The sequence below is a fragment of the Oreochromis aureus genome, linkage group 16 (assembly GCF_013358895.1).
Source record: "Oreochromis aureus strain Israel breed Guangdong linkage group 16, ZZ_aureus, whole genome shotgun sequence".
Taxonomy (NCBI): Eukaryota; Metazoa; Chordata; class Actinopteri; order Cichliformes; family Cichlidae; genus Oreochromis; species Oreochromis aureus.
This window is the reverse complement of record NC_052957.1, coordinates 13,500,023-13,524,488: the sequence shown is the minus strand read 5'-3', so window position 1 is coordinate 13,524,488 and position 24,466 is coordinate 13,500,023. Positions and strand designations below refer to the sequence as shown.

General features: G+C 38.2%; 1 protein-coding gene across 2 annotated transcripts; it reads left to right on the top strand.

The window, feature by feature from the left end:
- Positions 1–1,412: 1,412 nt before the first annotated feature.
- On the top strand, positions 1,413–24,253 carry bard1 (BRCA1 associated RING domain 1). 2 transcript variants are annotated; one of them, XM_039600072.1, is made up of 11 exons: positions 1,413–1,655; positions 2,604–2,660; positions 3,389–3,537; positions 4,422–5,503; positions 6,069–6,149; positions 8,422–8,594; positions 15,099–15,231; positions 15,697–15,829; positions 18,038–18,130; positions 22,344–22,441; positions 23,757–24,253. In XM_039600072.1, exons 1-11 carry the CDS (start codon positions 1,564–1,566, stop codon positions 24,102–24,104), a joined length of 2,439 nt encoding a protein of 812 aa, XP_039456006.1. In that variant the 5' UTR covers positions 1,413–1,563; the 3' UTR covers positions 24,105–24,253. The 2 variants fall into 2 exon arrangements, with proteins under 2 accessions (XP_039456006.1, XP_039456007.1); XM_039600073.1 differs by lacking the exon at positions 1,413–1,655 and adding an exon at positions 1,714–2,077.
- The last annotated feature ends 213 nt before the right edge of the window (positions 24,254–24,466 follow it).

The window sequence follows — 24,466 nt, the reverse complement described above, 5'->3', positions numbered from 1 at the left end:
ACTGGTGCTGAGCCAGAGCAGAAATTAAAGCAAAGGGTAGCTCTCCTGCGGGGTCAGCAACAGTATTTTTTTTTCGTGCTCAAATTGTCCAGGAAAAGGCTCCAATCGCAACTATGAGGTCGCCCAACTCATCGCAAGACATGGCAAGCCTTTTTCAGATGGAGACCTCATAAAACACGGCCTCGTTAAAGTCACCCGGAAAAAGTGCAGGACTTAAACAACGTCAGCATGTCCAGAAATCCAGTTGTGCCACGCATTGAAGACTCGTCAGCCAACATTAAACTGCAACTGTCTGATAAAGCTTGTGCTTTTGATTTTTACTCCATCGCATGCGATGAGAGCACCGATGCCACAGACACTGCACAGCTGCTAATTTTTTGCGAGGAGTGGATGAGAGCACGAGCGCTTTAGGTGAGTAAAAAATATATTCCACAGTACCCGTGTGTTAATAAGCATGCATGTGCAGGTACACATGCTTCAAATATCAATAATGCGCATCAATTCTGTCACTACCCTGCTTTTGCGCACCACTTTCTTATATGCGTTTATCTTGTTAACACACAGAGTACACGCCGCTGTGCACAGCGCACGCACACGCAAAGTCAGCTGATCTCATCTGATGCAGATCTGCTCCTTGATCAAGTGACATTTGTCCGGATTTTTGCCACAAGTGGCGATCAACACCGCAGCTGGATGGCCCGATTTACATACCCAGCGCAGCTGATACTCACCAGAATAATTTACTAAAATTATATGGACTCATGTTATTAAGTCCAGTGCAGTCTGTTAATGTTGATAACCGTTTCAAACGAACGTTAATAGATGTTTTGCTAAGCCTAATAACTTAAATAACAAACTTGAAATGTACCCGTCCCATTTTCCCCTTTATTGTTTTTTCTCTGTACTGTAAATCTTCTGTCTAAGAAGAAATCTGCTGCTGTTCTGAGAATGAGCTACCAAAGCTTTTTCTGAATAAATCAATAAAGATCCATTTATGGAAAACTGTGATGAAGGCAGTTTTGTCTTTAATTATATTCAACAATATAACACATTTGACCACTTTTAAGTGATTTGTAATACAGTAAAGTTAAGGTTATATACGTAATTTCTAGTAAGTGGCCCAGCCCCTCCTATATTTTTATGTATGTGGCCCTCAGCGAAAAAAGTTTGGACACCCCTGCCCTAAAAGGAAGCAGCCGAAAGAAGTTAAACAAATTGGACTGTCACTGTAACAAAATAGGGAAGTTTAGAACCATCATCCACTGTATATAAGATATTATCCATAGACATACCACAAAATAATGTTCAGTCTTAACATATGTATTGGTATTCATTCATCACTGTCCATTTCACACGTCCGATTCTCAAAACAACAACAACAACCCCTACGTCAGTGTTCACGTCATCACCGGTATGCCCGTCGACCAATCCACTGTGGTAATGCGCTCTGCTCACTTCCGTAAATATTTGGCGGGAGATGTAAGAAGTAAGAGAGGAAGTTGTACTTGTTTTGCTGTTTGATTAATAAAACAACAACAACAGAGCAACACTCCTTTTCTAAGTATGGATGAGGACAGCTCCGTGCAAACAGTGGACTGGAAGAAGACCAAGGAGGCGGTAGCAAACTTCCGACGGTTGCTACTTTGTTCCAAATGGTAAGTAAACGTTAACTGCAGTATCGAGTGGCAAGCTAACCGTGCGTCATCTAGTAGTACTGGAAGTCAGGCTAAACGGGGTCTTTTTTTAAGCTTTTAGGTAGCAGCAAAAGTAACGAAGTGTTGTCTTACGCTTACAGTGGTGGGAATGGCCTAGCAAATATGTAAATGTCAGTTTGGTATGTTTGCTTAGTCGAACAGTGGCCTGATGCTTATGGAGAAATGCAAAGCAACATGGAAGAAACTTAACCGTGCCTCTAGCCTTGTCCATTATCGTTAACTTTAGAAACCTCACTTTCAATTCATCCTTAATTACCACACGCGGGCTGCACTGCAATGAGATGTTGAAGACCTCTGTGCAGCAAGGAGAAAACACTACGCAGCCTGCACTTCAACGATGAAAGCTTTCAAAATATAACCTGGTAAACCGTGTCATCACAATAAACCGCAGATACTGAACCTGTGACTCGGCCACAACAATTACGGTATAGCGGCGATAACGCCTGCAGCACCTGTCAATGAACACGCTGGCATGTTTTGCTAAGCGATCTGGCGCCGAAAAATGTGACAGACCACAGCGCAAAGCGTATTGAAAACAGAGACAGTGGGGTGCTGCTTAGAATTATGTTTGACTGTACTTGTAGCTGTGATGGAGTTCAGGTGATTATTTCTGCATATCGCAAGGTCCCGGACTGCCCCAGAGTGTAAGCTGCTAAACATCCGGGACTGTGCTTTTGTTTTTATGATGGTAATGCACTTTATGTTAAGGTTTTCAGGGTCTTCTAAAGTTCAGATTTTACACATATGCCCTGCAAACGTGCCCACATAGCCTTATGTTTTTTTTTTGTTTTTTATCTCACTTTAAATTAATTTGTGGATCTTGGGGGTATACAACAGTTGTCCAACTAACCTATTTTCTGTCTGTTTTGGTTTCTTTTTTTTCCCCAGCTCAGATTTAATGAAGGAACCTGTTTGCTTAGGTTTATGTGAGCATATGCTGTGCAGGTAATGTATGAACTTAAGTGTATTCTAACTAATTAAACACCAATAGGACTCTTAAAGACAGCTGTAGCCAATAAGACTAATGGCTCAATTCCGTTTGGTAAATCTGAATGGTTTTTAAAACCTGCAGTATGTTTTTCCTTCCATCACAGATTAATATGTGAGCATAGTCTTGCCTCCCCTCTCAGATACTATAGTGCTTTTCACACATGCACTGTAGCCCTGAACTTTTAGACATCAGTTATTAGAGTTAGTGGAGAAAACACATATATCCAAAGCAGCTTGATTTTCCACAGTTTAACTTGGCAGCTACCTAATACAAAATCTATGTGGTGATGGTTTATGCCATTGTGCGAACAATGCAGGTAGTAGTCTGGTGCCTTTACTGCTAGTGAGTGGGCATAATGTGTTCCCTCTTTCACACTAACACAAAAAGTATTTCAAGTAGTTTCAATCCATCTGAAACTGGCATTTTCTTTCCTGTGTGGTACATGTTGGAAAGTTGAAATGTCGACAATGTCCCAACCTAATTCCCCTGAAATTGTCTGAAGTGGATGTGTGAAAGTGGCTACTGAGTGAATTCATGTCTGCATGCTTAAACAACAGCCCAAATTTTGATTCTTCTCTTCATGACTGGATGTTCTTTGAAAGTGAAAGGAATGATGCAGTCTGTTATTCTTCTTACTGAGCTGTAGTGTGGATTCCTAATCTGAGATGTATTTATTCCTCAGGTCCTGTGCTGGGCCACGTGCAGGAGATGGCTGTGTGGTGTGTCACAGCCCTGCGTGGGTGAAGGACATCCAAATCAACAGGCAGCTCAGCAGCATCGTAGAACTCTTCTGTGGCTTAGAGTCCCTGCTCAATCCTATTAAAAATCCAGGTAGAGTGAAGCTATATATAAAAATATAGCAGCCTGAAAGCATAATTGACAATTTATCTTTTGAAATCCATGTGTTTGGTTCATTATCTTTCTCACCACACTCATCCTTCCACACCCTCCTCCATCACTTGTTGACTGAAATGTTCAAACATTTTCCTCCACTAATCTGATCTGTGATTGACAGTGTTAGTGGCTTGTTCCTTTGGTTTATTGTATTTATTGCCCATCTGGCATCCAGGTAGTGGCACTAATTATGCAGTGCAATTATCCACATTAGTGTTTAGTTTGCAAGTAGATCTCAGCTCTGACAAAGAATTTCAGAAGGGCTTTCAAAGCCATGTAGTTAAAATGGGAACAAATCTACACATTGTTGTCAGTGTTCACAAAAACAACTAAAGATGTAGAAAGTAAACGAAGTGCTCCCATACGTCTTTCATATGTTAGCATTATTATTTCACTACACCTAATAAACTGTGCAGTTTCTGTTTATGAGGGATTTTTTTTCTGCTATTTTTTTTCTTTTGCTTTCTTGCATTTTATTAGGATCCCATTAGCAGTAGCGTCAGTGTTTGCTATTCTACCTTGAGCACTTTATTCATTTATATGTGTATGTTTATGTACTCGTATGTAACCACTGTAACACCTAACTAAAGGACCATCCTTGAAATGCAACTAATACTGACGTTCGTACAAAAGAAAACATGGAAAAAAGGTCATCATCAAACCACCCCAAATTATAAATTAAGAACAGTTCCTCAAAGATCAATATTAAACTTTCAGTATATAAATTATTCTTAATTAGCTTGAATAGTTCCATGTGATAATTTTTGTTAGCACTTTGTTTTCATATATATATTTGTTTGTTTTTTCATACTTCATTGTAGACTCATCTGTGGCTGAGATTCAGCCTGATGGCCCTGTACTTAAAAACAAGAAGAATTTTAAAATCTGGTTCAGTCCCCGCAGCCGCAAGGTACGCTGCACAGTCCAAAAGGCTGCAGAGATCACCGTACCGGACAGCAGGTCTCCTGGAGAAACAGCTGCAGCACAGCAAGACACCCTCACTGCTCAATGCCAGGACCTGTCAGTTTTCAATTTCACCTCGTCCTCCCAAGACTCCGGCTCCTCTTCTTCTCCAAGATACAACAGTGAAGCAACAAACAACAGGAAGAAGAGGTCAACTAAGAAAAATGCTACCAGCAGGAATGTCCCGGTGCAAGGAGCCACCAGAACCACACGAAAACAGACGAAGGAAATTGTGAAGAAGAAAAGGTTAGAAGCCATAAACCAGCAATGGGGAATCTCAGAAGAGGCTCATCTCTCTGAAAATGAGCAGGTGTGTGCTGATGGAGCAAGAAGGTCCAGTAAAAGGGTTTCTTTCCTAAGCCCTGTTGTCACTTATGATGGGCCTCAGCCTGAGATGGCACAGCAGAGCACTGACAAACTCAGTCCTGCCAAGAGCACAGTGAGAGAGAGTCTCTCAGAAGGCAGCGAGACTGTACTGAATTGCCAAACCGAACCTGTTCAACCCTCGCTGGAAAGTGCCTTTCAGCATGACCAGCTGTCTGCAGATGTACCCAAACCAAATGATAACCCCAAAAAACCCAAGAACGTGTCTCCATCCAAGCATTCCTCAAAAAGATCCAGGACCGAAGAAAGAAACAGCACTTTGGACAACACTCCAAAAAGACCAAGACCTTCTCCAGGCAGAAGGGGGAGAAAATCATTGAGTCCGATCTCTCCAGTTGTGCTAAATCCTCCATCTCTGACTACCCCTAAGAGCACCAAAAAGTCCAGAAAAGAGGGCAGGGACAGCCCCTCTGTTCAAGCCAGCCCCTCCACAGAAAGTTACAGGAGATCTCCCTGTTTTAATGGTGCATCTGTTGGACGGCCCAGTCCAGGAAGCCCTGCAGTTATGAAGAGGAACCACAAGGGAGAGACCCTGCTTCATCTAGCTGCAATCAAGGTCATTCTTTATTTACTCAGTTTCCTTTATACTCTAGGCATGAAAATATCTGCAGTAGACTGATAGAATAAAGTCTGTGCACAGTGTTCCTAAAAAATGAGATATTAAAATGGTAAACAATTATAATTTCATTCATTTTAGCTCAGTAATGCTGTTCTTGGGTTAGGGCATTTTGCAGAAATACAAATCATGAAAATTAGTGAGTATAAGGAGCAAACCTGGCATTTCCTGTTTATTCTTTTTTTTTTTTTTTTTTTTTTTTTTTTTTAAATTGCAGATATATAATTAAATATTCTTCCTTACTGTGGAGTTGAACATATTTGGCTGTATTAGATCAGGCAGCCATATTCCACTCTATTGAGACTAAACTGTCTTACAGTAATCCTTGTAAACATAGCTGCAATCCTTCCCTGGATCCCAGACAAAGCAATCAATGGCCCACTGTTGAGTGATTGATAAACCAGAGAGCTTTGGTTTACTGAGATCAGCTGCTGTGTTTAAAGGTTTGCATTTACAGGTCTGTAGATCTGACCTCAGGTTTGTTGTTCTCTTTTGGTCTTTGCAGGGAGATGTAAAGGCTGTCAAGGATCTTCTGGATCAGGGGGCTGACCCTAACCTAAAAGATAATGCGGGGTGGACACCTCTGGTAGGTGATGAATTTGTTTGTCTCATTTGTTGTTACACTATGTTTCTTCAGCAATGTAGCATTTGTTTACACACAATCATGTTTGTTTTTTAACTTATTTTGATGACAAATAGTTGGTGTTTCCATGTTAATAGGTGACCTGTTTTCTTTTTTTAAACTTCAATGACTTTTTCCACATAGGTTTTCGTATAGACTTTAACTTTACTTCTCTAATGTTTGCTACTTATTATTATTGTTATTATAGCTAAATATTTGGATTTCTTCCTGCTTGGTTACTCTTTTGCTATCTCTATTTTCTGTTTGTTTTTAAACTCATTTTTTAAAATTTAAGCATCTGCACTGTTTGTGTGAATGGGATAATAAGGGCCAGATTTACTAAGCAGGGCAAATTGGCGCTAGTTTGCAATCAGAGAAAAGTACAGATAGGACTGGAAATTTCAGATGGTGATGTTAAACAATGCATAAATTTATGATCCAAAGCACAGTGAGTTCATTATAATAATAATAATAATAATCGGAAGTCTACCAAGAGCAGTGCAAACTGGCATGGGGTCACAAACAACCAGACTAGATAAGGTTACAAGTGATCTAGTAACAGCACAAGCACAGCTTGTTAATTTTAATCAAACATAATAAAAGAATAGTTTTTAGGTCCTATGGATTTGTTTCTTTCAGGGAACAGCAGCCCAGTGTAAGGAGAATTTTTTGTGTTTGTAAAAGTCTCAGAAATGACAACAACCAGTGTCTGGAACAAAAGTCTGAACAAGATTAACTAAGGGGGGAGGCACTTTTGCAGAAAGTTTATTTTTTATTATTATTGTTGTTATTATTATTATTTTATTATTATTATCAAACTCCAAAATCTGGTGAAACATTGTGCAGACACTAGATGGGAAATTTAAATATCATTAATGTGAAGATTTTTTGTTTTTAGTGTGCATATGAGATGAAGCCTTACACTTGAAAGTAAAGCTCTGCATGACTTGAATAGGTCCAGATTCAAATGGCAGGGTTTTGTTGCTGCCAATATTGCATTAGTTCCTCTACCAGGATTGACTTTGTTTTCATCCTTCAAGATAGAAGAATATAGTTCTTTGAAAAGTAATATGTTCTGATGAGACAAGGGGTTATCGGTTTGTGGTGGTGCCTCCTCTTCAACAATCACAGGCATGTTATTTTATCAGTTTAACCTCAAGTTGCTGCCACATGATAAGCTGGAAACGCCTCGACAGCTGCTCGAGACTGAGTGTGTGTTTGCATCTTTATTGCAGCACTTTATGTCAAGATGCACCACTCAAACTTGAGTTTTCAATTTGAGTTTTGACAGTTTTTAGCTGATCATTGAAATTGCTACTGGTACGCTTAATGCTTGAAATATTCAAATGTGTGTGTTTGTATGTATGTGTTAAGGTTGGTAGCTATATGCCTTGATGCTACAGCCACCATTGTGTTTTTCCAAACCTCTGTTAGCACCATTGTAGTTTTTAACCTAGCCAATTGTACAGCCAGAGCATTTCAGCCTGTTACATGTTTCTCTCTGTAGTTGTGAAGTTTAGAACAAACAAAATGAAGCCGATTTCAGCATGCACTTTACAAATCCATGGATTTGGTTCCAAACTGGGTGCAAAATAAACATTTGTACGGTCCAGATGGCCAGTACTACAAAAAACTTGGAAGTGTCCCAGCAATACATGAAACAGTTGTCACAAATAAGAGGCATGTTTTCATTTCTAGTCCCTGATGATGGTGAGGATGATGAAAATGATGATAGATGATGCATATTCTTCTTAATATTTGCTCATTCAGGTGGCAAATCATTTTTACAGTCATTGAGAAGAAATAACTGCACAGCCCTTCGGCTTAATAGCTTAGACTACCTGACCCAAATAAAAATAAACTGGAACAAAAAGCCAGTTTCTTAATAAATGCCTTAGCTGCTCGAGTTATTTAAAGCATAATGCTGTGTTTAATCACTCTGCAGTTGTTTGAGTGTGTCTTAATTGCATTCCTAGTGAAATTCTCAGGCTGAACTTTAACTTTGGCAAATTAATCCTTTGCAAAGGTGAAGTCTTAAAAACAGACCAACATTAAGGCACCCCTCTTCTTAATTTTAGAAAGCGGAAAACTAGGGCAGGACATGTTATTGTTATTACTCAGCAAAACTTATTTCGTATAAATTTTAAAAAATGCTTTATTACAATGTAAGATCTGAGGGATATTATCAGATCAAAAAGTAGCAGTGTAACTTTTGAGATTTGCTACTTTGTTTCAGCATGAAGCATGTAACCTGGGTCATCTGGCAGTTGTGGAAGTACTGGTCTCAATGGGAGCCCTCTTGAACACGCCTGGGTATGAGAACGACTCCCCACTCCACGATGCTGTCAGGAATGGACATTCATCTATTGTAAAGCTACTATTGCAGCTTGGCGCCTCACAGAACGTATTGTAAGTTGCTTTAAATGTTTCATAATACTGCGTTTTCAGTTTTGTATCCATTGTTACATTGACTTTATTTTATTACACTGCAACTATAGTTGTACTTTTACAAAGGTTTTTTTATATTTTATACCACACAAACAATAGTGACTTTAAATGATGAGGCCTCTACATCTAATGTGGGTCAGTGTTTCAGTCCTCTTGCAGCACAAGAGAGAAAATGAAAATATATTATTTTGTGCGACATTGGTCTTTTGTAACAGTGTTTTAAGTTCTGACCTAAAGGCCCAGAGAAGAGCAGTGGAGCTCAAAAACTCACTTTTATTTAAGTGCCATGAATGAGTGAAAACTAAAGCCCCACATTTGTGCGAGCTGTTTATTTTTTGTTGAATTCTTTTTCAGTGGCCCAAAGGTTTGACGTAAAAACAATAGTTTCTAGCACCCTTATTGCACTCAATTATCCATAGTATAACCTAAACTTCAGAGGAATTAAACTTAATCAAGTTAGGAAGCATTAAGAGTGTGGAGATGTCATTGCAATGGTGAATATATTTTTTTATCTTCCTGCCTGCAGCATCATCTGGCATGACCAGTTTGGCAGTAGGTCAGTAATGGTCTGGGAAGGCATATACTTGGTGAATGCCAGTTGAGTAGCATGGTGCTGGACTGTGAGCACAGGTCCCACTAAAGGACGTCAGCACTTCATTCCATGTTTATGCAGTCTGTTTTTTGACAGTTGGGTCAGAAACATGTATAAAAGTAGCCAGCTGGAGGTTATTTTGCAGAACTGTGGCATTGCTCCTCATTTTCCTCCTTGCACAAAGGAGCAGATACTCGTATGGCTGCTGGTTTGGTTCAACTCTCCTCATGTAATGGCCCACATCTCCTCCATACACTTGAGAATATACTGGCAGACACAGCAGACCATCTTGGGATGGCTCATGTGGATGTGCCATCTTGAAGCAGATAGAGTTCCTGTGCAGCATGAATGGGCTGCAGGTACCATCTAATGCTACCACTAGTGAAAGAACACTAGCAAAAAGCAAAACTAGAGAAAAGTCAGTCAGGAGGGATGAGAGAAGAGCAATGATTTATGCCACAACCTGCAAAATCATTCCCTTTTTCTCTTCTTGCCTCTCTAGTGTATCTCTTGTTGCGTTCATTTGCACCAAAGCAGATCATATGGATTCACCGTGATTAATGCATCCCAACTGGACAGATCAATATCCAAGAAGTTGAACTAACTTTCTGTTAAACTGTGACAATCAAGTCTTTTATTAAATGTAAAAAACGTTTTGAGCAGTGTGGCTTGCTCAAGCTCTTGTGATGACATTCATTTTGCTAAAAAGTGAACTATAGTCGTAATTTAATTGTTGTTGATGACTAAAAAATTGAGGCCAATATTCTTTTCGAAATGCTTTTTTTGAGCTTTTTTTAGTGAATGGATAAAGAAAAAAGTTAGAGAATCAATGCTTTTGACAAATTAAATCCCAGCTAGTGTTCTTGGACAGAGACATCATCTTTTGATGATGTGATCTCTCATTGGTATCACACGCACACATATTCACACACGCACGCACTACTGAAGCATAAATCTCATAAGAAACAGAACATTTACACCAAGTTAATATTTACTCCATTCCTATTGTGTTTCCTGGTATTACATCATAGAGGTGTTTCTGTCCTACTGGACCACTGCTTTTTTTTCTCCCCCACTTCCTCAATAAATTGTGGAAGTCTTGTTTCTCAGTCATCGTACAAGACATTCAGCTTTTTGTGAGTTAGTGCAGTACATAGGTGGGCAGATGTAAGATCCTTTGCTGATTATTTGTCAATCAGTTGATGCCACATGAGCTTTTCTGGCTTGTTGAAGTACATTGTCAATAATGAGGAAGGGAACTGGCTAATCCTTATGATGATGATCAGACTCAGTACTTTGATCAGATGATCAGCTCTTTTACAGTCTTATAATCAATGAATGCCTTACATCCTTTGTTTTTTGTTTGTTTGTTTGTTTTTGTCTTTATTTAGTTGTGCTTGTCTCATAACTCTGATTTACATTTGTTCTTTTTTGCCTTATTACTTGTCTGCAAGGCGAAAAGGGCAGGGATATTCTGTGAGGTTTTAGGTTTATTTTGTGAATGCCAGTACAGATGTAATTGTTCTCAGGTCACCAAGCAGGTTACTGCAATAACTGAAAGCACCCTCAGCATACTTGAATGTGATTCTAGGAACATTTAAAAGATCTGCACCTGATGACCTGAGAGGTGTGATTGGGTTATAAACAGTGAGCAAGTCACAGATGTGCTGGGGGGCAAATCATCGAGAGCTTTGTGAACTAATAAAAGGATTTTAAAAGTATTTCTATATTATACTGTGAGCCAGTGAAGTGAATTCAGTACTGGGGTAATATGGTCAAATTTCCTCTTACCTGGAAGGCCTCTGAGTAACCAACTGAATCATAAAGCCAGAATTAAAATGTCACAATCACCAGTGTCATAGGCAGCTGTAAGATCAAGCAAGACTAAGAAAGAAACTCTGAGTCACTGTTAATCTCCATGTCATTGACTTTAGTAAGAGGGTCTCTGTGAACCCTGATTGGTTCTTTAAATAAAGACTGTAAGTTGAAAGGTATTTTTTAAGAGTTTTTTTTGTTTGTTTGTTTTTTTTTTTTAATGGAATAGTTTACAACCTCATGACTTCTCGGACAGAGAAAATTCAAACCTTTGTTCTACTGGTCTGATCTCTGTATTGCAATAAAACAGGCACTTCAGTGTGAAATACTAATGCAGGCCTACATTCTTTCTACACAGAAAATTGATCGGGAGACAATAAGTGAATCCATGAAGCCATGTCATTGGCATCCAGAAACTGTTATTAATAGTCATCCCTATTCAGGATCCGAGATCAATACAGTTCCTGTCCTAGCTACTCTTCCTGCAGAATCACACACATGCACTCAGGACAAAAACCAAGACATCTGCCAGTGCAATCCCTAATGGACTGACTGGCGCACAGCTCAGGGTTTAGAGGCACAGATTTAGCAGATCTTCGTTTTTCTTCTGTTGATGTTTGTGTGCAAGTAGAGCTTGAATGATTCAGCTGCATTTTGTTGTTGGTTAGTCACAGTTCTATAAATCACTCGGTGCCAGAGACCACTTTATATCTAGCTCAACTTTTGATTAATCTGACTGAAGTCTGAAATGCTGAAGGAAGTCTTAAGAGAGACAAACTATCAATTGAGTACCTTTTAATATATTCAAGCGATATCTGCTTTGTCACAACATGTATTTTCTGAGACCGCTTTAAAGCATGAGCTTCTAAATGTATACCAGGGCAGGACATCTGTACACTTAGAGGAGGCCTGAAGCATTTTGCTTAGCATACAATAAGCTTTTAGATTTCACTGTTTATGTTTAGGTCAATGCAGTGTGAAAATAAATTTGTGCTAATGAGACATGGGCAACAAGGTACCTGATATATTTAAATTGACTAAGTCGTAATGACCACGTTAAGCCGGAAGCACTGAATCCATACAGACATTAATTAACATCACCTGGATGCCTTGTACTAACATGCCATTGGGTATAATTAAATACGCAGGGGTACGACAAACTAGCAATGACATTCATCAAATGCTAGTAATTAGTCATTACATCACTCTTTGTCACTATTTACACTTACTAGTATAGGATATAGTGTATATATATATATGTAATAATGCACAAATCCAGTATATATACTGACTTTTTTTTTGGTTTTATACAGATTTTTGTGATTTTAATATAGTCAAATTAAAGTTAATTAAAATTAATCATAACTCTAGGGATGTTGTTTAGATTTTTTGCAGTGAAATTATGATGCAGGTGCACAAGTATGACGATGTTGGTATCGGCAAGCAAAAAAAATGGTGGTTATAAATCATTAAGGACTACAGTAATACACCAATCAGAAAAGTCAGGAAGATGGCAAACAATGTAAAGAATGCAGGTCACAGTGTTCCAAAAATAGCTTTTCAGCCGTTTTAATGGGATGGAAGGTAATTCATCATTTTTGTTAGCCCTCAAGGAGACACTCAGTCTGTTTTGGTGAGTTGAACTTAGTGTGAAAAGAAGCTTTGCTTGTTTACAAGAAGACCTCAGAGGGCACCTTTGACATGACAACTTCCAGTTAATGGATGTCATTTTCTTGCTCTTTCCAATTTTTGAAATGTACTCCATAATGCATACCCTCTTTTCATTTGCATTCTCTTGTCATAACAAAGTGCATTGCTCCGATCCTTTTTTGGCTTTTATGCACTGGACTATCGTTTTTGTGCAGTCACAAAGTTTGAAATATTGTTAGCAGTTTGAAGAAGGGTGTAGCTAAGAAAACTCTTAAAGCTGTACTCGACATTATTTGTGATTATGGTTTGGTGTTAATGAAGGGCATTTGCAAAAAATAAAATAAAATCACAGTGCGGTACTTTTAAAAAGTTAAGTGAAAGTGTTTGGGTAGTCTAACATAGCAGTGTTGGCTGTAAGGTGATCTAAGCATCAGGACAAATTTCAAAGATGGAAATTTAACTAATTATCTTTGATTTGGGAAAAAAAGAAAACATTTTATACTGCCTCTTAATTTCACTCTTCACACTTGCTGCTAATGTGATTTCAGGCAGGAGTGGTTTAAACTGTATATAAACTGTAAATACTAAGTAAGGCAACAGTCTTTTAAGGTTTATATCAAGAAACAGCTTTTATGAGCGTTTGTGTTGTTTTACCAAAGTGGAGTTAGGAATGAAAAATGTGATTTGCAGAAAAGCTCAGAATGTTAGGTATGAACCTTTTGTAGCATGCGACACATTTTTATGTATTCAGCTCATAACTGAAATCTTCTTGCTGTGGTTGAAAGGATCCACTATAACTTTAAACTTTCTCGTATAACTTACCACTATAACTGTGACTATACTAGATAGTCACAGTTATAGTGGATGCCTACTAGAACCACCATCACCTTCCACCCACTTGTGTGCTTGAGCAGAGGCCTGTGGAAGAGTATTTGTGACTTTACTTCCTTCTCTACTTTTTGTTTTATTTTTAGATATTCTTCTCACGTGCTGGTGCTTAAACCAGCTTGTGTGTGTGCATATGTTTAAGTGTCAGGGACATTTTATGTTTGTTTGTATTTGTGTGTATATGGAGCTGGGGGTATGAATCCAAATGAAATATTTTATGGACCAGTGGACCTATTAATTGTCCCCCAGGTGTTATCTTTGCTGACGCCTAATCTTTTAAAGACGACCTGCTGGGCTTGGTTCTTCTTTGTCTCCTTTCCTCCTCCTGTGCCTTTCGTGATTCCTTTCTCCGCCCCCCTTTTCTTCAAGGTGACCCAAGTCTTGTTTCATGCAGATTTCTCATACGTAAAGACGCATACTTTAAAGCTGTCCCCTTTGTAACCAAGGGAAGGCTGTTTCATCGTCTTTGAGTCTCTGCACATAATAGTGCTTTTTGAGATGCAAAGCCTCCATTAGACACGCCGTTCTAGAAGGTTACCATGTATCAATATTAAAACGCATTCAGTATGCAGCCTTTTGATATTAATTGCTTTGCATTTAGTGAGTGTTATGATGTGACCTATGCTTGAAGTATAGGACAGACTTCAGCTTAACCTTATATCGAACTGTTACGCACTAACGAGTGACTGACACACACTGTTACACAGAGTTCACAGAGCAAGCAGGATGTGACATTGCCAAATAGTTTTTTTTTTTCACAGCTATGCAGTAGCAAATATTGAATTTCAGTGTCTGCTTGGTTTGAAACTGAATTTGCACAGATTGGGACTAAATGATGAAATGGGGCGAGGATCTTGTCTGAAAACATGATCTCCTTAAAAACTTAACCAAAACAAGTATAAAAAAGATCCTTTGAAAGGTAAGATATTGTGGATGGAGCCTTCAGTGCAGGTTCCCAAGACTCTAGAGCTCCTGGCTAAGGAAGTGCAGCCAGCTGAGTCTGAATCATTTTTATAATAATATGTTTTTACAGTATAGCATGTAATATATTTTCTTGGGCTGTTTTTGTTTCCTAATGGAAATTTAGTAGTGCATTGCTCATGCAAAATGTGACTGTAAAGGTATATTGTGACTTACAGCTTTCTCAAGATGAGCTTATACAAATAACATGACTGATTAAAGTGCAAGCTGAACCACTCATCCAAATGACTTCAGACTCAGCACTTCACTTCCTTGGATCCCGAGCAATGTTCCTGTGAAAAACAACTGTCTATTTAATGCTTGCACTTATCCATCATGACTAAATAACCTACAAGAGATGCAGGATCACACAGCAAAATATGTTGTTGTTGGTGGTGTTTCCTTGGGTTTAGATTTCGTGTGTTGTCATATTTTTCGGTGTTAATGTGTCTGACCTTCCCGTGGTCACCAGATGGTCTGCAGCACTGCAAGTGAATAAATATATAAGTGTGTGCATATTGTTAGATACTGACACCTTTTATCTTTGTTCCTCTTCATAGAAATCTGTATGGAAAGCGGCCTGCAGATTATGCAGCGAGTCTGGAGATGCTGGAGATTTTCCAAGAAGCCTCAGAAGGAACTCAATATGCAAATGCTCGTACATCTCATAGCCCCTCAGCCAGTCTCTCCGTGGTATGTTGCCATGATGTGAATAGCTCTTTTTCCCTTGAAATGATCATCTCCAGAGCAGAGTTATTATAATTACTCTGTTTACTCATATTGTTTAAAATGTTTTTGATTCATCTTCATTTTAGTTAGTTTCCACAATTGTTTTCTCATTTGAGTTTAGTTTTTTTTAGTTTCATTGTTAGTTTAAATTTGTCTGTATTATGTAATGGTTGGTGTTTTCAGGGTCAAGATTTAAGAAGTTCAGAACAATACAAAAACGCAACATGACAATGACCAGTGCCTCCTGAAGCTGGTTGTGTTGATTAATTGAACAAAATTAACAGATACTAAAGGCAGAGATATTTCCAGTCATTTTTTTTCTGGAAAATGATCTTTTTCCTACAGGTGGTTTTCATTTTCAGATTGGATTTAGTGAACCATAATAGATATTATTGCAAAGCCTAGAAACCTCTTTCCTGCTTGTTGTAGGTAAATGACTGTGTGAGGAGGGAACAAACCATAGTGCTTTTGTCCAGCAAGCTCTCACCAGCTGAACGGCATCAACTGGTCAAACTGGGACAGCTACTGGGAGGGAGGATGGCTGACACATTTTCTGGCTCAGGTATTGTTTGTTTGTACTCCAGGGGATCAACGTTCCAGTCCAAGCCCCTTACAATACTAGCTTCATGAATGCTTTCAGCATTATTTGTGATGTTGGCCCTAACAGCATCATGAATTAAATGCAACTGCCAGCGAACTGCTTGCACAGAAGCTTATTTAACTGCCAAACACATCTACGTGCAGTCAAATATATATTTGAAGGATAAATTTCAGGCTGAACCTCCTGATTTATTCAGTAATGAAAAGGTTGTCTCTTGGCCTCATCCAAACATTTACTAAAAATTACATAATGCTGCTACTTAACCAACCTTAGAGATGGTTCACAATCCCAAATGGTCCTTTTGCTACTGAGCCAAGCTTCATAGGCTTTACTGTCTAACACAAATCCGTTTTATTGTAAAAGCCAACGTCAGGTGCTTGAGCATTATCACTCGTGAAGGTTCAACGGTAACTAACAAACGCTTTTAGAGCTGTATACATCATTGTGATACAGCAGGTCCTTCACTGCTGCATAGTTTATAGCTGAAAGAACACAAGAGAACAAAAGTAATTGAAATCATTCCTCATAAAATGTTTGGAGGTACTGTCAGAGTGATGAATACGCACTAATGAAAAACACAAGCGTGTCTCACAACTCTCCCTCATCTGGCCTGAGGGGTGAGAGTAGGAGCTTCCAATGAACATTTCTCACATTTTGAACTGAAGCCTGCAAATCCACCAAATTCATGGTCAATACACAATGTAAAAAGGTTTCACCCTGGAGGTATAATTATGTTCATTTTGAATTTTTCAACTGTGCTCACTTGTTGATTGACGAGCCAATAAGCTTGTATTTAAATTTTAATTAACCATAATTATGTGTCCCTTTCTTTTATACAATAAGTGTGCCATGAAGTGTTTGACAGGTTTTCAGTAAGCTTACTTTTCACCCGCTCAAAGTGAGGGACATTAGGGAAGTGTTGGGCAGTGACTAACCTGGAATAAAAACTATTTCATCCAGTTGGGTTTGTGTTGCTAAATCAAAATCACAGATTTTTTTTTTTCCTTTAATGCATATTTACATTGGTTTACCCTTTTACAAATGATTTAATAAAAGAGTCACATGTAAATGGCTCTGTCTCATAAAATGCATAACATGCCTACATGTAGTATAAAATATATTGTAGAATCTATAATGCTGTTTGGGGCAGAAATGCTGGAAGGCAAAGTGAAAAACACACTGTCAAAAAGAGAGTGGAGAGGGGACAGATGTTAATAATTTTGCACATTTTCAGATATTTTTTCCCCTTAAAAGTAGTGCTGAACTCATGAAAACTGACAGAATAAATGTGTCAAAAAAAGCAAACAAACAAAAAGGTTAGAGATAAACTTGAGCTGAGATGAAAAACACTATACTGTTAAAGATAAACTCTCTGTAGTTATATTGCATTTGTCTCTTTAGATGTGTCAAAAATATTTGCAAATTTTTTGTAGACCTATGTAGGCAGGGATTGGATTATTAAAGTGTTTATTTTTTTGTTTGTTTTTTACCAATGGACCAATTTGCAAAAACAGAATGGTCAGCTTAAAATTTGGCACAAACAAAAGCTAAAAAATATCCTGACCATGCCCAGAGTGAGATTCACTGCACAGATTAAACCAAAATAAACTTGTTCTAAATTGATTGGAAGAGTAAAGTATGGAGAGAGAAAAGGAGAGCTTGTGATCTGAAGCATAATGTGTCATCTGTCAAACATGGTGGAAGCTGTGTTATGTCATGGACATTTGGCTTCCAATGGAAGTGGATCACTTGTGCTTATTAATGCTGCCATTGCTACTTCTACTACTGTTAAAAATAGCAGTATGGAATTTGACGTGTATAAAGCTGCACTCATGTTTAAATCTAAACTTTGAAACTGATAGTATAGTGGGATAATGTCCCAGAACATACTGCAAAAGCAACTCAAGAAATGGAATGGTTTTTGACTCAAGACACTAAGGCAAATAACTGAATATATAAAGATACATGATGTATAAAATATGAAAAACGTGATATATAAACATGTATGAAAGGCCAAAATGCCAAACATTTAGAATTTCACTGTTATAAAACCACGAAACTACACACTGATTGCATCCTTTCAGATACATTGGTGCAAAATTACCAAAAATTGTGTCACAGGCAAAATGTGGACCTGTATCGACGGGTGTGTCTGTTTTCTTTTTCCAGTGAGTCACATTGTGGTGCCGGAAAGGCAAATGCCAACCACCTACTCCACCCTCATGGGTCTTCTTGCTGGCTGCTGGATTGTTAGATACAAATGTAAGTACAGAGAAGACTGTCTACTTTAACAGCCTTTGAATTCCTTAATCCACATTAATTCATTTAATGTGTAGGTGTCACTGTTGGAAAATGAATCCAGAATTGTGAATTAAATATTTTTAGATTTACTGATGTCATGACTCTGTATAAAACATAAATGAATAAATTGTTCTGTGATCTTCTGGCTCCGACAGCTCTGATAGCATTAGAATTTTAATGTTGAAAAGTCTTGGACATTTAGAGTAGTATCATTATAATTTAACAAAAGCAATGTAATTCCAGTTACTAAATCTGTCCTGTTATATATTGCTTTTAATAAAAAGTTCAGTATTGACTGGGCTTCTTGCCAAAAAATAGAAAGAACTTTAATTTGCTACTATCACATGTTTCCTCACACGCTCCACCATTATATTTTTACATTGCAAGTTTTGTTTGCAATGTACTTAAATACCTTTCATCCAGAAGTAAGTGCCAGGTGGCTATTTGTGCTGAGTGGAAAAATTACATGTAAATATTTCTATACTGTACCTGATAAATATATATATACATTTTTCACAGAAAAGTCATTAAAGTCTTTCAGAGATTTTCTAGATATAAAAACAGTATTTCCATTTACATAGAAGTTATGTTTCTTGTAGTTGCTCAGCTTGCTCAGATTGCTGGCACAGTTAGTCATTTATCTCCCAAAAGTACAGCACAAATGTTGGTAGCACGCCCTCTGCTTACCTTACGAGACAGCAGAAATACTGAGGTTGCTGATTGCAAGGGAATCCATTCTAATCGGCTTTAACCTATAAGCCTGCAGCAGTAAGGTCACTGCTACAAGCATGATTCATCCAGTCACCTGCTGAGTATTTTTTTTTTAATTGCCTGCCCTTTCTGAACATTTCCAAGGAAGACTTCCCAGATGCTTCTACATAGAAAAAAACAAAACAATTTGAGGTAACAGATTAGCCTCCTGCTAAATCCCACAGAACATTTTAACAGCCATCTTTGTTTCAAACAGTGGCCACGACTGGGCTGTTTGTGATTTTTCATAGGACTGTTTTAGGTAATATTTTTATGCGGCTATATTAAGAGACATGTAAACCATTATAATTGCTGATGTGTTACTTAGTGCTACAATATTATGGTGTTAATTTCTCTCATTTTGGAAGCTTTTAAGTGAATTATTCTGTTTTTGTTTTTTGGGGGGTTTTTTGCGATGGAAAAGTCCAAATAAAATATACAGGCTTTTTTTGTTGTTGTTGTTGTTGTTTTTCACGAACAATATCCAGTCTCTATGGGAAGATTTAAAGAACATTTAGCAACAAGCAGTTTTCATATCAGATTGTTTGTGCCTGTTGCTCTGTGTGCACACAACTCCTTATGTTTGACGGCCAAGTGAAGTAGGTGGGAATCAATATATCACAAGGCCACAATATCACTAGTGATAAAAAAATTGGTCAACTCTTTTTCGTGTTCTTTTTCCTTTTTACCAAGATAAATACCTTGCAAAAAATTTCCTATTCTTGGCTAGTCTCTCTGGTATCCTTGGACCAAGTCAGCAAGCATATGTTCAGAGACAATCAGCTTCACAGGAAGCAGAAAGAGACTTGCAGTCAAAGAGTTTTCTGGCACCTTGGCATGCCCTTGACTGTTGTATGTGTGGGAATGTGTGAGTGTTACAGTACAGTGCCGTGCATTCCTGTTTCTGTCTCTGCCAGTAAGCCAATTCAACTTTGAATGTGTGTAGTTGTGTCACTGTAACGTTTTGAGTGTTTGGACCATATTTTTCCCCCCCTCCCCTTTTCTTTTCTCCACGCGGGCTGAGCACTTGACACTTCTTGTCTCCCTTGTGACAGTCACTGTGGCATCCTATCTGTTTCTTTTCCTTGTGTATGTGAGCACACACAAGGAGCTGCATTTTCACTGTCACCTGACTTTGTATGCCATCCCTGTCAGCTAAGCTGAGCCCCGGCTTACCTCTTTATCAGACTTGTTTCAGTGCATTGCATTTTGATTGAAATGCACAGTCTCTGTGTGCCTAACAAGGTTATATTCTAACCAAAATCCTTTTATTAGGGTTTCATTTAAAACTAAAAGACATGTTCAGAACAGTTGAAATGATTTTGACCAGCATGTGGGAAACACACTAACGTTTTTGCTAGAGTAAAATGAGATGATTATTTACCTCAATCTAATCTCAATTAGCTCACTTGTAAACATGTTTTTTTTTAACTTGCATCCACCAGCTGTATCTGGCAACCTATAGCTGGAAAAATTCCACTTATTGTTTTTGTTTTTTTATGTCATACGTTTAAACATTAAAATTACAACATTTTTCCACTGCGTATTTCATGAAGAAGGCATTTCACTGCACAGTCCTTAGTCATAAGAAGACTAAGAGTTCACCTATACATAGGTGACTGAATTTACACAGAAAAGCTAAACTAATAAAGCACATACAGTTTTACTTTTCTTAACGTTACTGAATGCTCTAAGCAATCAGTGCAGCCTGAAAAAAGTGCGACTCTCACTGCAACTCTCAGAAAACTTCTTGGGGTCAGCTTTTCTACTTAAAGATATGAGATTGGAAGTGTGGGATGCAGAGTTGCCTGTTAGTATCAATAAAAGCCTACAAAGTCTGGTTGCTTACAGTCTGTTCTCAAGAAAGACTGGTTGGCAGGTCATTCTTTGATCACAACAACTTTTACAGAACTTAGAGAGGTGCACAAAACTAGCATAGGCCACAAGAGCATTTCTATAGGTTCTGGTGTTCATCATAAAGATAAATTACATAACAATGGAGAAAATTCAGGACTTGTGCTGTTTTTCCTAGGAGTTGATGTCAGATGTGGAGGTGCTTCTGAAGAGGAGAAAATTTCAATTTTGATTAGTATGGCTTCATACTGACTTTTGGTATAATGACCACGAGTGCAATGTTGTATCCTGTCTCACTCCTAAAGCGTCTGTATTGGCCTTTAGAACTTCTTATCCATTCGAAATGCCAATACAATTCTTCTTGTCTCATTATAAGAGGACAAGTTTTCGTCAGCTTTTGTCTTTATAATGAGATTGCAGTTCCAGTTTGGTCTCACGGTTAATCAAGAGGGCTGGTTCATCTTACTGTTCACTCAGTAAGGAAGTAAGGATGAGGATTGAGATGTTTTATGCTCTCTTTCGGAGCATGATTAACAAATATGGTAATGACTCTAAGAAACTAAGTGCTATCGTCCAGAGAGAGATTAACCCCTGTATCTTCCCTCTTCTCTGCCCAAGTCTTTAGCGGGGTCCTCGTGAAAGACGGCTGTAATTAAGGGGGATGAAGAAATGTTACTACTCCTCACCCCTTGTAATGGTGCTGTCACGGTGTACACACACTGATCTGTTCTTGTTACCTTGCTCACATATTTGGAAGGTGGAATGTTTGTAAGAGAGAACTTGAGGCGAAGTGTTGTGTATATACCTTGCAAATGTGTCTGTTGAATAGTTTGCATCTCTAACAGTTAAAGCGTTATGAGAAAACTCAGTGTGTTTGTAATGAAAAGAGTTATTCGAGCCAAGGCGTATGCTCAGGTCTATTTCTTATCCTTTTTCCTTTTTTTCCCCCAACAGCAAAGTGTCATATTTTCAACCTAATCTAGCTTTAATGTTTAGATATGCCACTTATAAACTGTGGATTTGGGGTTTCTTTTAATATATCCCCAAAATGATGCTCAGTAATAGAACACTTACTGAGAACAGCAGCAGTTTGATCTGTGACATGTTCAGAAGCATTTTTATCTGTGACAGTGAGGGGTCATTAAAATGTGCATGTTTTTGTGTTTTTTTTTCCCCCCTTTATCTGCCTTTACTTTTAAAAAGTTTTCTGCCTTTTTAATATTTTTTTCCTAAGGATTTTTAACAAAAGCTATATCTCTAACACAAAAAATGCCTGGATGCTGACTGTCACACGGTTTTATTTTGACTCCGTAAAACCTCAAGAGACAGAGAGAAAGAGATGATGCTCGAATTCTGCTTAATACTTAAAACGGGGGTTGCATCATTAACTCCATCATGCTGTGGGCATCTTTCTCTGTCAACAACTGCAGCTATGCCAATACATGAAATCTTCCAACTTGTGATAAAACAGACTGTCATCCTTAGTGTGCAACAGCCTTGTCACATTCCCTCAAAGTCAACATAATTAGCTGTAGCTTTAATTTTCTTTGTTCTCTCTCTTTGATGCCAGGGGTGGAGGCATGTCTCCAGGCGGGGAAGTGGGTGCCTGAAGCTGAGCATGAAGCAGGAGAAGGCCCCCAGCGCAGTCGCATCAACAGATGCAGCTTGGTAAGCGAGAAGCACAAAAACAAAGATATGAAATTGATGAATATGTGTTGTTTAAGCTCTCTCTCCTTGGGAAAAATTAGTTTTTCCAGGCAGTGACATATGGTGATTGTTGATTTAAAAAAAAAAAAAAAAAAAGAAGTTTTTTTGTATATATCTATTTTCTGTCATGAATCATAACATATTTGCTCATTTTAGACACAAATCAATATAAAAAAATTACATTTTTGATCTCTTCAATTCAAATTAGTCTTAATTAAGTTAAGTATTCAAATCTTTTTGTTCTCTCACCCACATGTTTGATTTTGCAGCCAACCGCTTCTGAAAGACAGCAGCTTACCACAAAGCCAAAATTACACTGACATCGTTTCTAACACAACATGAATGACTTACAGTGGCCAAGTCTGTCATGACCTCAGTTTAAAGAAGATATTTTGGCAGGGCTTGAAAATTGCTTTCCCCCAACCAATCAGCATGAAACCCGATAGAGCTTGTGCTGTTTTTAGAGAATGGGGACACTGCATTGTCAAAGCTAATACTGGCAAAAGACTCTTTAGAAGCTGCATTTGCTTCTAAAGTTGCCTTAGTCTGCCTGGTCCAGATTCATTTGTGCAAAAACAAAATTCTATGCACTGTATATGTACCTGATGAAGTGTTTACCTGTTAGTTCCCTGAGGAATTCTTAAGGTATTTTCAGCATGTTCTGGTCATAACCATAAGGAGACACATGTTCCCACACTCTTTTATAACTTTTTTTTTTCTCTGATGCAAAATAAATGTTCATTCTTGAAAAACAGTAAAAACCATCAATCAAAATCCTAAATAAAGGACATGCACAAGCAAAAGTAAAACCCTGCCAATGTATAGTAAAAGAATCTTTCTACTCTAAACACTTGAGAGTGCTAATTTACAACGCAAAACAGCTGAGTTCCTTGATGCTGTGAATACAACAGTCTCCAGTGGCCTAATTCACTGCTGCTTTAAACAGTAATGCCAAGTGGTTCAGAGCTTGTCTGGAGAAGAGTGCTTATAAAAATGTCTTCTGGCGCTGCAGCAAAGAAATGAACACAAAGCATCTAGGCGCTTGCCTAGATTTTGTAGCAAAGACAATTATTTACCATTTAACTTCACCATAAACAAAAGAGAAGACATTAATCATTCTGCCACTAAGCTCAAGTTTTTACAGTTTTTAATGAAGGATGATAATAGAGAAGTCTTCTCAGCAAGACAGTTTTAGTTTGGACGAGCCTTGGACTCTTCAAGGGATGAGGCGGTCTTCAAAGTTTTCACTAATGTCTGTTCCCATCGTATTTCACAGCTTCCACCACTGTTCGATGGATGTTTCTTCTTCCTTCTTGGCTCTTTTAAGACGCCTACCAAAGATGAGCTCACAAAACTGCTCAGGGAGGGAGGAGCTCAGCTACTGAACCGGCAACCCAAGCCAGACAGTGATGTGACACAAACTGTGAATGCCGCAGCCTATCATGCCCTGCCAGGGTCTGACCAGGCCCTTTGCACACAGTACATCATCTATGACCCTCAAGGCCCTCACAAGCCTGCAGTAGTGAGACGAGGCAAGGTGTGGTCAGCTCCCACCACCTGGGTCATCAACTGCATCACTGCCTTCAGCCTCCTCCCTGTACCAGACCCTGAACTATTGGTCTAAATTTGTTAAATAATTATGTTTGCACCAAACAACTTACCCATAAGCATGGCCATAATGTGTATGTATGTCTTTTTTGTTGTTGTTTAATCTATGGAGATTAAGTGGATATAGCGAGTCATATACAGAATAAATAAATAATAAAACGATAATGTTGCTAATTTTAATGGTCCATACTTACAATGTAAAAATAAAGTACAAATCTGTCTAGAGATAGATGGATAGATATAGATTGTTTTTTTTACAAGTCTGAGAATCTGACTTGTATACAGTATGATTGAACTTTATAATAGAAGATTTGACACTATAATTGATGCAAAAAAGTGAGGAAACTAAGTTGCGTTGCACACAAATAAAAATAAATG

What these genes read in the sequence shown, in the direction of transcription:
- bard1 (XM_039600072.1), top strand. Translation starts at nt 1,564, where the DNA reads ATGGATGAGGACAGCTCCGTGCAAACAGTGGACTGGAAGAAGACCAAG. An exon ending in CAATCCTATTAAAAATCCAG is followed by an intron (nt 3,538 to 4,421) that starts GTAGAGTGAAGC and finishes ACTTCATTGTAG; the next exon opens with ACTCATCTGTGGCTGAGATT. An exon ending in CTGGATTGTTAGATACAAAT is followed by an intron (nt 18,131 to 22,343) that starts GTAAGTACAGAG and finishes CTTTGATGCCAG; the next exon opens with GGGTGGAGGCATGTCTCCAG.